We start from the raw sequence: 15,295 nt of genomic DNA on the forward strand, positions 1-15,295 counted from the left end.
TAGTCACTAATGTGGCCCAAACGTAGTTGTTTTTCCCGTTATTCTTTAAATTCATCTGTCCTTCCTCCTAAAGGGAGCTCATTGTATGAAGTGGTGGTTGTTAATCTCAGCATTGATACACAAAGGTGAGTCCTGACCAGCTATTCATTGCAATGATTTGTCACTAATCCTTGAAAATCGGAAGGTTGCAAATAATTTCTTTTAATAAATAATAGCAGATTCAAATTTTCTCCCTTAATAATGTTACCCCAACTCACTTGAATCTCCTTGTTCTTTTTTGAGAAAGAGGGAAGGGCATTGAGGTACAGCAGGTTGCATAATGCTAACCTCTACCTGTCTTGGTCACGTGTGGTTTGTATGAAAGTCATCCATCATGTATATTCTGATGGAGAAAAGGTTGGGAAACTCTGTGACGGAGGGGAGCTGGACATCACCCTCTACCTCTGGTTGGTGTTCATCAATCCTCAAGCCCAGGTACTGAAACCATGGTGACTGCACCTAGTTTTCACCTTAGAAATTGTCTCCCTAAGAACTTTTCTTTGAGACCCTGGGTCCTGTATTTTTAAATGAGTACATTAAAATGTTCCTAGATTGTTGTGTTATGACAAAAACAAAGAAAATTTCTTTGCTGGACCATAATAGAAACAATCCTTAAATGATTCTTGAATAAATATACTTAACCTGTACCAGTTAGTCCCATTGACCTCATTGAAAAGTCATGCAATTGAATTCTAGCCCAAGATTTATTAAGCACCTACCATGTTACAAGTAGTATGCAAGACAACAGAGATAAGACAGTATTCTTTGTTCCTGGCAAACAAGACAAATATAAGAATCTGTTCCCTGATAAAGTTTAGTCATTCTGTATTAGACTCGATCCCACTCTTTTTTTTTTTTCAGCCCACACCACCCCCCTTCTTTCCTCCTTCTTTAAAAATTAGACACCAGTCTTACCTCAACCATTGTCAGTCTCTGGCTCTCATTGAAAGTCCACTTTTTTTTTTTTTTATGGCTCTACCCACCTACCTCTTTCCAGCCCCTATACACACATGGCCCTCTATGGTTATTGTGTATGTTTGTGGGTTTTCTCTTTACTTTAAATGCCCTTGAACAAACTCAACATACATTTATGGAACACTTATGATGTGCAAAACCCTGAGCTGAGCTCTGAGGAAGATCATTAGATACATGAGGTTCAGTTCCTTCCTTCAAGATGCTCGTGCTCCAGTGCAGTAGATAACTAGCCGCAAGGCGGGATGAAAGACAGATGAGGTGAGAATGACTGACTGTAGTGAGTGCAGAAGAAAGAGATTTTCTTTGCGATTGAAGAGGGAAGAGAGGAGAAATGCAGGGGGAGATGGGAAGATTCAAAATTGCTCACGCCTCTTCATCTGTTCCAGGGGCTTATGCCCCTTCATCTACTCCAGTAAATATAGCCACCTCATTCCTAGCTAAAAGGTTTTTCCAGTGACTCAGTTTTTCCAATACTAAACCCTTCCCCATATAGGATTGCCTTATTGGAAACACAAGATCCAAACTCAGGATGTTAGAGAAGTGAAATTTCAGGATACTAGCTACACACCAGGCATAGAGGACAACCAAGTTAGATTGAGGCAGGTCGGAGGATTCTGGGAGAAAATTCTTCAAGAAGATGTACTTAGTAGAACATCTGATGATATTTGGACATTTTGAGAGAATGTATAAGCAATTGGTTAAAGGCTTTGAGGTGGGTTGCTTTAAAAAATAGAAAACTAAGTCAATAAGACATAAAGCAATCACTAACCTCTTTCTGGAGTGAGAACAAAAAGATTGTTTAGAAAAATAAAAATAATCATAATCTTACCACATTGCTCAGCTGTGATCATAATCAACATAGCATAATGTAAACTCAGAAAATGAGCTAAAGACAATGTAGAAGCATGCCTTCCATCCTTCCATAAAATGAAAACTGTTGGTACCCAGGGGCTGGCTATCTGACCTGCTTAGCCTCTAATTTTCAGCCCCTGTTTTTGTTTAATGAAAAATAGCAACATACTGAGATGGCAAAAAAGAGAAAAACTTGTGGAATGAAAGGGATCCTTACTGTTGTTTTCACATGTCAGTACCATCTAGCTTTGTCATGTTTAGGCCTAAAGGTTAACATTCATTATTGAATGTATCTATGTGATTGGAAACTGTATGTCGGAGCTAGTTCCTGTGAGTTTTCCAAGCAAAACCTGAATCCTTTTGGCCTCCAGAAATGAGCCTAAAGAAATGAGCCAAAAATAAAATAAAAGAGTAAACAATGAAAAACATTTAAAAAAACATTTTTAAATGGATATTTTCATGACAGTTTCCTCAAAGAGTTGTATTATAAAGACAGCAAATATAGGTTTGTTTCTCTTTCCTTAAGTAAATATGGTTTCTGGGTGAGATCTTCAAGGGAAAGGGTTTTTTTTTTTTTTAGAAAATGATAACACATACAAATAAAAATCATGAGGTCACGTGAAAAACAAGGGGTCTTGATGTTATGATACATTTACTGTTTGGACCCTTGTTTGCATCAGAATCTCCACAGGAGATTCTGTCCCTGGATCTCAGAGTTGACTCAAAACTTGCAGTATCGTCACTGTGATAAGCATTTCTTGGGTCCGAGAAGGGATTGGTTTTTGTGCTTTCCTACAAATACGAAATTTCACCCAAATAAAGAAACTCAAAATTAACAAAGCTAAAATTCCAGCTCCCTCTTCTTTTTTCCTACCAAATTCTGTAGTTAAAGAGGAAGGCACTTTTTTTCCCCCCGTTTAAAAATTGTTTTTTTTAAGTGTGTGTGTGTGTGTGTGTGTACACAGTATTCACAAGCACTTAGAATTATTCTGGCAAAAATCTGTAGGAAGCGCTCAATTTTGAGCAAAAAGTTATTATAAACAACAGCAACTCCCGCTCATCAAAGAAAGAAAAATTCTTCTAGCACTCTTTGAACCTTAACCAGTGTTTTTATAGGCCAGCTCATTGTTTTTCTTCTCTCCAAAAAATTAAAAACAATAACTGTTTTGATGAGTTCTACAGAGAAAGACAATTTGCATGATTTCATTTCTTGACAAAGAACAGCTACCTTACTTATTTGCTGCCACATGTATGCAAAATCCCAGACATAAAATCTCCCCTCAGAGGGAAGCAATATGGAACTACAAAATGATCTTGAATTCTGCCCCCTCTGCCCAGGGGGAAAGTCCCTGCCCCTCGCCATGGGAGGTGGAGGAGTCACAGGGATGAGGTGTGGGAGAACAGATAGTGACGGTCTCCTCCACACACAATGTGCTGTCCTGGTGGCTCTGAGGGTGGCTTCTGCCCCCTCACCACTTGATCTGGGTTTTGTCTAAAAAAAAAAAAAAAACCAAAGCATGCCTGTCTTTTATAATGTTCTGTTTTAAAAGAGAGAAACCTCCAGGGAGAGAACAGGACCCTAAAAGTCCAAGGCCTGGAATTTCTCCTTTCTCTCTTTCCATTTGAAACAGGAAACATCCAGGCTAAGAGGGTCCGGAGGGAGCACTGGTTCTGTGTTCATTTTAAGGCAGATAATGTTTGTGTGTTGCAAATGTCAGTGATTTATCCCAAGAGCTTCGAATGAGTGCAGAAAAACCACATGTTTCACTTCATGCAGAGAAATATCTTCAGTAGATTTTGAGAGAAAGCACAGATTAAGGATTTTTTTAAAGCGTTTAGGAAATCTCTAACATGAACCAAAGGAAACAGAAATGAGTGCAGGGGTGGGGGGCTTAAAATATTTTATGATAAAAGATATGATGAATGCTGGAAGTTTCCTATGTCAAAAATAAAATTCGAAAGGAAAGGGAAAATGAAATCTCGATCCTTAATTTCCCAGGGCTGGAGTGACAGATTATGCATTTGCTCTATTTGTCATGGGTAATTTAAAATAGAGCAAAGCAGACTGCACTGAATAATAGCAGTTGATGTTGTAATAACTTGTACATAAACAATTTAATTTTTTTTTATCTGAAAACTCTCACTAAGTAAATTACCCTAAATTCAAGGACCTATCTTTCATTATTATACATAGCCAAATTAAGACATAAAAAAGTGCAGAGAAAATTCTATTGTTCATCCTTATGAATGTGCTCACATGCTGCTTTCCATGTGCTCAGGGCTTGGAGCTTGTCAAACTTGTATTGATTTGGGGAACTTACAGAGCTGTTTTAACATCAAACTCTGCAGATTACAGGGTGATTTTGACCCTCATTGACGGTGCTTGATTAACCACAGACACTCTATTCTTACAGCCCTGTCATTTCTTTCAAGTGTTCCACCAGTTTGTTCTGACATGGAGAGCTTTTCGTTCATTATGATTGTTGCTGTTTTCCTTCTAAAAAAAATAATAAAATGGCATGGGGGGTGGACTGTGGGAAGGGTGTGGGGGTTGGGGAGGTGAAGATGTGCACAGAAGGTTTATGGGACTTTAAGAGCTGCAAACAGAACTCATCCGTTGAACCCCAGGCTAGATAAGATGCAGTCATCTGTACAGTGTTTAGAGATGGATTGCTTCTGTTATGGCAAACGGATCAGAAGAGGCTGTTGTCTTAGCAGGGTCATTTCTGTTACTGTTTATTCTTGCCCTGGACCTTTCTGTGTGCCTACTTATGACACTGTGTAACATACAGCTGGGTTGGCTTTTCCTTCTTTGCTACTGGCCTGGTGGTGTCTCTTGACTTTGTGGGAGAATTGCTTTATACCAGCGTTCTAGGTGGATAATTCCCAGCTCTGAGTAAGGACGTTTTCTAGGAACTATAGACAGAGGAGGGCACCCTCATCTACACAGAGATGTGATAGAAGCCAACCAGAGGTGGACCAAGGCCATGGCCGATGTAAAGAGCACCCGCAGACCTGGGAGAGAAGTGAGTGTAATACATGGGAACCTTATGGCTCCAAATTACCTGTACATTTCTACCATCATACGTGTGTGTAGGACTGGCTTGAGGGAAGCAGAGAAGGGGAGTTGTTGAATGATCCCAACCTTAAAAGAGTCAGATTCTGCCTTGTTTAGGAAACTGGTTTAACTACTATAAGAAAGGCCAACATAAGGGTATAAACAAGATAGAAGTATATTTCTCTCTGATGTAGCAATTCGAGTGTAAGCGGTCCTGCCTGATGTGGCTCCATGGTATCGAGGTCCCTGGCTCTCGCCTTCTGTTGCTCTGCCTTCCTCAGCATGTGGCTTTCTTCTTGTGGTCTAAATTGGCCACTCCACTGGCCAACAGGAAAGAAGAAGGTTCCTTCTCTTCTTCTTAAAGGCTTACATCCCTTCTCACAAACCATTGGCCAGACCCAGTCGGTGGCCCCACCAAACTACAAGGGAGGCTGAGGAATGTGGTCTTCAGCTGGGCAGCCAGCTTAGCAGCTGTTGATATGTGTCTGTTCTTCTCTTTCCAGGGGTGGCACAGCTGATCCTGTAGACTATCTGACAGCAGCGCCTCGAGGACTCTACAAGGAGAGGGAGCTTCCCTATTATCCAGGGGCTCATCCTGTGCATTGTCCTAAAGCAAGCTATCCCCGCCCCCCAGATCTGAGGGTCGCAGATCTCCGGTATCCCCAGTACTACCCACCACCACCAGCGCCCCAGCACAAAGGACCCTTCCGACAAGATGTTCCGCCTTCACCCCCTCAGCACCACCGAGTGCCAGCCTATCAGGAAATGGTCAGACCAGGGCACCGAGGGGGGAGCCCAGACCAGTACCCCTACCGCACCCAGGACCCCCGGCAGAAGAACCCCATGACTGCAGCCGTGTAGCTGAATGCCACAGAGCTCAGCGCAGCCCAGAAAGGAAGATGTATAATATCACCTTGGCCCTTCCTTCAGGCCTTCTTCCTGTTAAGAATTCTCCATGGTACAGATTAGGTTTTTCTCACCGAGGTTGTAACATCTGACTGCTACTTAGAGGGAAAAGGAGGGATCAGATTTTGGAGGGGGAAAATGAGGAGGAAGGGAAAGGATGGAGCCATAATAACAATACTGCCTGATATTTGAAATACTTTTAGAATGGTTCAATTCAATGAGAGTGGCATTTGAATAGGCAAATAACAGAGGAGATCTATTACGTGGTGTCACCCTGGCCAGATAACCTGTACACGCACAAACCCTGGAATTGGCAGCGTGGAGACAGTCTCTGCCTGGGATTATCATCCATTCAGAAGCTAAGCTTCAGCCACTTTGTTAAACTCTAAAGAGTGACTGCAAATATGGGCATCTTAAGTGAGTAATATTTTCAGTGAGAAAAAAAAACAAAAAACAAAACAGCAAACATAACTTGTGATCTCCTTGAAATATTTTATACCCAGAGTAAGACAGCATTTCTTTATTTGTAGAATTTCTCAGGTTCCTGGTACCATTCATTTGGTATAAGCATTTCACGTGTCCTCACTTTTTATATAAAAGATGCGAATGCAGTATTAATGTCCTGGGAGAATGTGCATACCTAGTCGGAATATATTCCAAGGACCAAGGTGATCAGGTGAAGAGGGCTGAAACTCCCAAGACCCTCGCCTTTCTTCCTCCCACGTCCCAGGCACAATAGCATGGAGATATCTGGTTTCAGAGTCATCCCAAAATCTCCCCCCTGTAATTATTGTAACTGGGGCCTCTACTTGAAGGTACTCACTTGAGGGCTAAAATGTACTTGAGGAAAAAGGACCATTGATTAGGTCACACAGGAAGCAATGCCCTGGAGATGCCAATTCCAAACTCAGTGCCAAACAGTGCAACCTGCACCTGGGAACAGGGAGGGACTGACTGTGGCCTTTGGGTATTGAGAGCCAGCAGGTAGTAGATGGTGGTGATTGACAGTGTGTGTGTATGTGTGTGTGGATATGGAAGTGTGTGGTTCCCAGTATGGAGAATGGAAGATAAAAATACTTTCTGGAAAGCTTAATGAGTAAGGAAATAATGAAAAAAAGAAAAAAAACACAAAAAACAGGAAGTTAGGGAGTAGAGGCATAAAACTAAATCATTCTGTGTCTGCTATATTTCATTAACAAAAGTCAGGGCAAGACCAAGGCCAAGGTCTCCAACTGGGGAATGAAAGTCTTACAACTTTGAAAAGCTGAAACCCCATCCTCCAAAACCCATCACAATTTCTCTTGAGCTTTACAGCTATTTTCCACTTATTTCAAACAGAACATCTAACACTTACAACCTGACCCAAATGAGAGTTCAAACAAAAGACCAAGAAACAGTAAAACCTGGGAGGAGCAGTTTGAATTGTTCAGTAACTCTTGAAATGCTTTGAGCCTTTTCACATTCCTTCTTCATTCCAGCCCCAAAATAAAAATGTTCTTGAGTTCAATTTAGACATATTTTGGCCGAGATTAGAATATCTGTGACTGATAGGATTTAATAAATTATAGTATTATTGAATATATAGAGTGCCCATCTAGCTGAGTTTAGTCTTATTATTTTTTTAATTTAAAATAGAGTTCCGTTACCAAGAGTGGTGCAGACTTAGTTAGTGTTATTTACGGGACTTTGAGTTTGCTAAACTACAATTTACTTATGGTCCTCTTGAAAATAGACTGTCAAGTTGTTTTCTGCCCTCTGTCATCTCTTTTAAGCCAGGCCCCTTTAGCTGGTTTGCAATGTGTCCAGAGCTTGAGGCACTCCAGCCCTGCTCCCGTGGAGGTACAGTACCGGTGAGCTGTAGGGTTTCCCTGCCAACACGCTGAATGCTGCCTTCCCCTCAATCTAAATAGACCTTCACGAAGAAAATGATAAGGGGAGGGAAATTTAATTTGTTTTGAAGCCTTAAAAATTTGCTTTCTAGTATGTTCCATAGTTGATCCAAAATTCTGTGGACTACTGGACGTAACCAAGCCAAAAGCCTCCTTCTGGTTTAAAGCTAAGACCACACACACGGTGACCAGGACCCGTAGTGTAAAAGGAGATATTCTCTGTGTACTGAAGGAGTGGCTCTTCTCGTAAGAATGCCCGTATTTTCACCACATTGCCACCTTGAGAAAACAATACCTCCTGCAGACGGGCTCCGGGTCAGCTGCTCCAAGCATGGTTTTGCTTTGTATACACAGTCAATAAAACAGTTGCTAATCCTGAGGGGCAGCCAACGATGTGAAGGTACTATTCAAGGGGACCACAAAGAGATGATAGTAGTTCTCTTCTCTTGCTTGAAGTACAACACGTGACCCTGCGCAAAAGAAGGTAACATTACTTGTGCGAAAGAGATTCCGTCAAGCCAAGCAACAATTATGAACAGCTTGCATGTAAGCTTTACAAATGCCTGTGTACCAGCCCTCCAGTTGTCACCACCCAGAGGTTACAAACTTTCCCAGTATTTAGAACAAGTTGTTTAGAGTATTTAGAAGACCAGGCTATAATGAGTAGGTACCTAGTAGCAGGAAAGAGTTCCCAGTTTATTTATGGTCTTGGGAAAACTCAGTCAGGTGTCTTCTGGTCACTCAGAACACCAATACCACCCCAGGAACAGGTGGCACAGAGAGACGCAAACCCATTGACATATACCCACCTGCCTCCTGATCTGACCACTGGGTCACTTAAGCCTTAAAATGATGTTTTGGCATCCAGTCACCAGATATTTTAAAGAGCTCTGTTTTTGTCCGTTTTGCAGGCATAGAGACGAAAGGGTGCAAACCACCGAAAAATTTCAGATGCAGGAGAATTTAGTCCTCTGCAAGAGAGAGAAACATAACTCCTCATTAACCTATTGAGTCACTGAGCTGGGGCAGTCTCAGTCTTGGTACAATAATTGCTTCCCCACAATATCAAATCAGTGGATGAAAGGCAAGGTCAAAGACAAGAGCATTTACTTAAATCACGATTAACAAACAAAAATTGGAAATAATTACTGTGAAGCTCACCATTCGTAGATTTTTAAGTCTATACGCATCAGCCCCCATAGAACAGCACAGAGCAAAGATCTTATAATCAAGAGTGTGGAGAGATCCACAGGTCACCCCATGGAGGAAACTATGCATGCTGCCTGATAGAGGAGATTTGAGACTTCACTGTAGATTTGTGTTTGCCACCAACTAAATAAAATTAAAACATGATTCATTATTGCTTCCAAAGATCCGTGAACTTGAATTCAAGCCATCTTCTGAAGGAAATCCAGCTGATGCATATTAGGGCGTTGTGACGCAGAGTTGGTATGCATAGAGATCAAGCCTTTAAGTGGGTTTATTCTCCTAACCTGTAAGCACCGCATTTATTTTCTTTGGAGGAACGTCTTAGCATTTCAGAGAGATAGAGAGATCTGGAGAGTTTGGTGTGGAGAGGAATGTGTGTCTGTAAAACTCCCGTTGGCATTAAACTCTGAAATCCACAGTGAAGGGCCTTCAAATTGGTGCTAAATTGGGTAGACACCCTGCTGCTTTCTGAGTCCACGAGCAACAGAAAGTCCACACTTAGTGCAATTAGGCAGGAAGGAGTTGGCTTCAGAAACAGCCCACAGTGGTATTTCTCTGCACTCCCAGTTCACGCCGACGTAGGTGTGAAATGATGCCACAATGAGACCACAAAGAGGATTCTCCATAAAATAGTATCCCTACAAAGTCACCTTTCCGATAAAAAGGAGAATAAAGTTAGATATCTAAAATAAGCCTCAAATCTCACATGCAGCTACGACTTCTAAGTGAAGCTCTTCGTCCCCCCGTTCTTAAATAGTTATAGAATCCCACACAGCCTGACTTTTAAAGATGGGCCTAACTTCCAAGCCGACTGGAGAGTGAACTAGCCCCAGACTGTCTCCTGACTCAGCTCTTTCAGAGAGTGATCTCTCCCATCTACGCTGACTGCAGTGCTGTTTACTACTGGAATGTAAAAACAAAACCTGCTGTTTATACAGTCACTTTTTCTAGTGTTTTCCTGTGCTTATACGATACCAAGTCTGTTCCTAAGTTCTGAGGATAAATTATGTGAATCACATTTGGGGGTGGAGAAGGAATTCTTCACAGACTTTTTAGGATGATTCCATTTGTACCACAGAAAACATTTTGGATGTTGTTATATTTGAATATACAAATTTTTCTTGTTTTATTTTGCATTAAAATAAAGCTTTATTCAGTCAGTAAGACGTCAGCGTCTTGGTTTTTGCCCACCCTCAGTTTGTTTTAGGATTTGATGAATGAATAGGTTGGTTTGGCTCTGCTCACCTTTGAACAGCAACATCAGAGGGCAGAGGACACAAGGAATGAGTGTCTGTCACATGCTGGGCTCCCCAAGAAACATGCTGAGACAAAGATGAGCACGCAGGAGTGCCCATAGGTTCAATACCTACAGAAGGGAGCGGAAGGAAGCAGGAAGGGGCCGAGGGAGAAGCTGAGCGGCCATGTGCTACCCACTTAGGCCTCAGCCAACTCCACAGGGAAATCTGGAGCTACAGTGGCCCTGCAGAGTTGTCCCAAGTTGGGACAAGCGAGCTAGGCCTTTATCCCATTGTGCTGGTCAGTGGATATGGACTAGCCCTGGAAGGAAGTGAGACCCAGGACCAGGCAGTTTTCTTCAGGTGAGGCAATCCCCACAGAGGACCAATAGTGGGAGGTCATCTTTGGAAGGTATTCACAGCGGCTGGTTATGATAGTTGTTTGGTCCTAAGTGGGACCTGGGCCGCCCATCACAGCATGCACTGCCGTCTCCATGACTGTTGATCCCTCTCTCATTCTGGAAACTCCTACCTTGTCTAGAGAAACGTGACTCTGAGTTGGTTTTCCTTGAGACCATCCCTGAGGTTTCCTTTAGAGACCATCCCTAAACAAGGTTCAACCGCTAATTAGTTGCATAAACTTGGGTAAAATACTTTCCTAAGCTCCTTTGTTGCCTTATTCTCAGACGTCCTCACACACTCTCGCAAGTTTATCTACAGCCAAGGTTTTGGCTGACATCTCTGGACTGATGCGCTCACCATTGCCAACTCAGATCTGTCTCTTAGCAGATCTGTCTCTTCTACTTTCCTGCTGGACATCCCCACTGGGGCTTTCCACAGGCCCTTTGAACTCAACATGCCCAAATTGAAAAGATAACCTAAAGAAACCGCTTCTTCGGACTCTGTCCTGGCCAATGGCACCATCATGTTCACAATTACAAACCAGAGGCCTGGAAATTATCGTTGACTTCCCATTCCTAAGTCGGCCCCTGCCGCCTAACCCACGCCCATCTGACGTGATGGAAGTCCAGCAATTCCGTCCTACCACTCGGCCCAATATGTCCATGCTTCCTGACGTCCTACCAGACCTCGGCGCGTCCTCGTCACTTGTCACTTAGCCTCTTCAGTAAATTGTGTGATCTCCCACCTCTGACCGTGCTTCCTTCCAACCCATCTCTGTACTATACACTATATCCCACCTGTTTTGGTGAATACAACTCATTGGAATACATACACACCCATTCAGTTATATGTTGTCAAGAATTCTTTCATGCTACAATATCTCTGCTCTGTGCTGCCAGAGGAACTTTTCTGAAATGGAGATCTGACCATATTCCTCTCTCGGATGGAGTATAGTCTTGTTGAAAGAAACACTGGCTTTGAGAACAGGCAGACCTGGATCTGAAACAAGAGTCAACCGCGAATGAGTCGCATAAACTTGGGTAAAATACTTAACCTCTCTTGGCCTCAGTTTCACCATTTGTGAAATGGAACTATATTGTACATCTTTTGGGATTGTTTTGAGGATTTACTCACACCACAAATGTAGGAGTTCTGGAGCCAGTCGACATCTCTTCCCAACTCCATATTCAATGTGATGTCTTGCTGGTCGTTTGAAATAGACCCCGTTGGAAGTATTTACTACACAGAACTCGGCATCCCTAGCAATCAGGACACTTTCTGCCCTCTGGAGAGCCCAGTTGTTAGACATTGGCCAGCACAGCCCTGTACATAACACATACAGTGGCAAGGCGAGCTGTGCTCGTCACAGTTCAGTACCGTGGCAACACATAGTACACACAGCTGTCCCCACTCAGGAGACCCTTCATCCTGTGGGTCCTCACTCATCCTTCAGGTCCCAGACCAACATCTTTCTCAATGAAGACTCAAAGGCAGAAATTGGAGGCTGGCGGCCTCAGGTCCACGTCCCCCTTTTGTAGCAGGATTTACTGCAGGCCAGAGGCACGACAGCTGGAGATCACATTTTCCAGATTCCTCACAGCTTGAGTTCCACACGAGGCCCAGCTTCTACCCATCAGACCAAACACTCTGGAAGACAGAAATGAGACCCAGGCATCCTGCTGGCAATACACAGTAGCAGGGGCTTTGGGTTTGACTGCAGAAGTGTCTGGTCTAGTTTCCTGGGGGGTCAAGAGCTGTGGGAGGGTCATCCATTGTGTTAGCATGGATTGCAGCTGAGGTGACGTGATTCTGTTGCGGACAGTTTGGCATCGTCTTTCTGAGGCCCTGACTTTCTTATCTTCGAATGGTATCAACTCCCTCAGTGGTTCAGTTCTTCAATGTTTTTCTTCTGAGATTTATCCCTAGAAGCCCTGCCTAGAGTCTGCTCCTCCAGCCCTTCCAACAATTTTGCAAACACCTAACTCTCCACATTAAATCTCTTTTCTTTAAACTAGCTAGAAGGGACTTTGTTATCTACAACTAAACCTACCAAGACACTTTCCACAGCCCTCCTCCCAAGGCAGAGTTGGTAATTCCATCCTGTATGTTACCAAGATACTTTCTGCAGATCCTCAATAAAACTTTTATTACCTCGATTACAGTGATTAGTTTCCACGTCTGTGTGGCCTTCTGAGGAGTATTGTATTTGTAACACATTGCCTGGCTCTGGCTCTGCGCTCAAGAAATATTTGTTGAATTTATTTGAATGAAGAAATGAGGTGTGAGGATTCTTTTCCTGAACTGCTGTGCTGCTGACGTTCTTCCACCTCACAGCTCAAACCATAAATCTCAAAATCCTGTTGTTAAAGATCACCTAGTATTATTCTCGAGGTGAATGGTGTTAGCTCACGTGGACAGGCCAGATCCAATTTAAAATATGAAACAGGCAAGGAGATTGTAAATGCAATGGGTAGTGCATTATTTAGAGAGTAAAGAGAGACTTAAGTAAAGAGAAAATGTATTACTTACAACCTACTAAGATGGAAATACTTGTAGTGACAGATGATTACTATTATTATTGTATAAGTCTTGGATTTTAGGCAAGTGCTTTGCAATCACCTTGCATTACTTGTTCCTTTCAACAGCTATAGGTGGTGAGTTGGATGGCTCCCTGACTTCCTGTAAGGAAACTGAGTCCTGCATGTATGGTACTAAAATAAAGATTTAATGAATGCTATTTAGGCATATTCAAAGCAACTAGAGATTGCTTTGTAACTGTCTTGACAATTGATATTTCTTTTTCAGCAGCCATGTTTATTCTGTTATTGCAAATTACTTGTATTTATTCTCACTAATTATTGTTTACAATACATGCTGCATGTGTCGGGATCACAGTAATTTTTGATTCTCATGCAGTCAAAGAACATCAGGTGCATATTTATTTTACAGCTGAAGAAACTGAGGCATGAAGAAGCCAACCAGATATTTCAGGGCCACATAGGAAAGAAAAGGCTTCACTTCCTTTATTAGTTAAGTATTTTTTGAGAACCTACCATGCTCCTGACACACTGTGCTAGTTCCTGAGTGGGCTCTCTGCAAAGTGGGTGTGCGTCATCTCTGTACCTTCCTGCTCACTGGACTCTCAGAGGTCATCTGTCATGGTTAAAGATGCCCATGTCCTCTGGAAGAGGAGAGCTGCTTCAGCTGTCAACCTTTAACTATCATCCTTTTGACTTGAACCTTTATTTGGTTGGTTTGTACTGACCCTCCCCGCACAATCCCAAGTACCTAAGTCTGCTGCATAATACGAAATGTGCGACACCATGAAAAGTAGCTCACCGGAACCCTAACAACCCCTGACTTTGTACTTCTTCTGCCGGTCCATCTAATAAGTACAAAATAAAATGAGATGCAATTGTAGCCCAACAGATACTTCATGTCAGACACTGTTAAATGCTACAAAGGCTCTCAAACGTGGAAGAACCTTGGATTCTGCCCTCAAACACCTTCAGAATCAAGCAGGAAAGAAAAACAAGTGTAAAAAGAACGAAAACTCAATGCTGACTGTGGTGAGAGTGCTAGAGGGAGGAGGACACTGCCAGGGAAACCTGACTTCTGACTTTGGGGAGAGAGAGGATCAGGGTAGGTCTGTGGAAGACGTGACATCTGAAATAGCCTTAAAGAATGAGAAGAATGTAAACAGGCCAAGCAGAGAAGGGTGTTGGCTTTCCAGATAAGGACTAGAACATAAGCATCTGTACAGAAAGCCTGCAAATACGTATGATCTGGGGGCCGCAGGGAGACCAGGTTTTGTGATGGAGGAGAGAGAGTTGTAACTTAATAAGCTAATATTATTCAATGCTTTGGCAAGTGCTAGATACCGGCCTAAATGTTTTTCATGATTTATCCCATTTAATCCTTAAACTCTATGAGAAAACAGAGCCTTAAATGAATTAAGTAACTTGCCCTTGAAATTTCACACCCAACAAAAATAAATTATTTCGGGGCTCCCAGGATTTAGGTACATGGAAGAACCACTGACACAAATGGGTGTTTAAAAAAATAAAACTGGCCCAGATGAAAACACTATGTGAATTCAACTAGAAAAATTCATCAAATCATCAGACCTTACATAGAGGAGGGAGGACTAGTATTTGAGTGTACAGGAGCAATGCTACTTACTTTCCCTACCTTTATCTCATTTTCTCGTCACCCAATTAAACTGAGCGGTATCCCCATTTTACAGATGAAAAACTGAGGCTCTAAGACAATAAGAACCAGTTATGGCTATAAAGTGGCAGCTGTGATCTTCACGCCAGCTCTAAGTCCACAATGCCTTTCTACATCAATGAATAGTGGAGAAGTAAAGCTCAGTGCAATTTCTTTTCATTCTTCATACCTTACATTGTGATTACTATTTAAAGGGAGGGCACTGTTGAAGAAAATTTAGAACGTGGAAATGCAGATTTTGACATTTGAGACTCAAGAAACAGGCAACCTTGTGTTAGTCCCACTATATATTACATTATAATCGATGTAGACAGCAGTTTTGAAAGGTATCCAGGCGAATAACTTGTCCTTCTGGCTGAAGTCAGACAGGTAGATGAAACTGATGACTTAATTCGCCCAAATATTAAAGGTAGAAGGAGACCAGAACCCTGAGTTGGAAAGAGGCTGCCAGAAAATTTATTAAGAGCAGTAAAGTGCAGGGTCATAATTTCAACAGGTTA

At 42.3% G+C, this 15,295-nt stretch overlaps 1 protein-coding gene across 2 annotated transcripts in view; it reads left to right on the plus strand.

Moving 5' to 3' along the window:
* The window catches only part of PARD3B (par-3 family cell polarity regulator beta), a 973,558-nt gene extending 966,618 nt beyond the window's left edge, over positions 1 to 6,940 (plus strand). For both annotated transcript variants that reach the window (XM_081052860.1, XM_081052859.1), the window contains exon 23: positions 5,428 to 6,940. In XM_081052860.1, the coding sequence (XP_080908986.1) occupies positions 5,428 to 5,785 (358 nt within the window). In that variant the 3' untranslated portion in view covers positions 5,786 to 6,940. The remainder of the gene's footprint in view (positions 1 to 5,427) is intronic.
* The last annotated feature ends 8,355 nt before the right edge of the window (positions 6,941 to 15,295 follow it).

The sequence above is a fragment of the Rhinolophus hipposideros genome, assembly GCF_964194185.1.
Source record: "Rhinolophus hipposideros genome assembly, chromosome: 6".
Classification (NCBI taxonomy): domain Eukaryota; kingdom Metazoa; phylum Chordata; class Mammalia; order Chiroptera; family Rhinolophidae; genus Rhinolophus; species Rhinolophus hipposideros.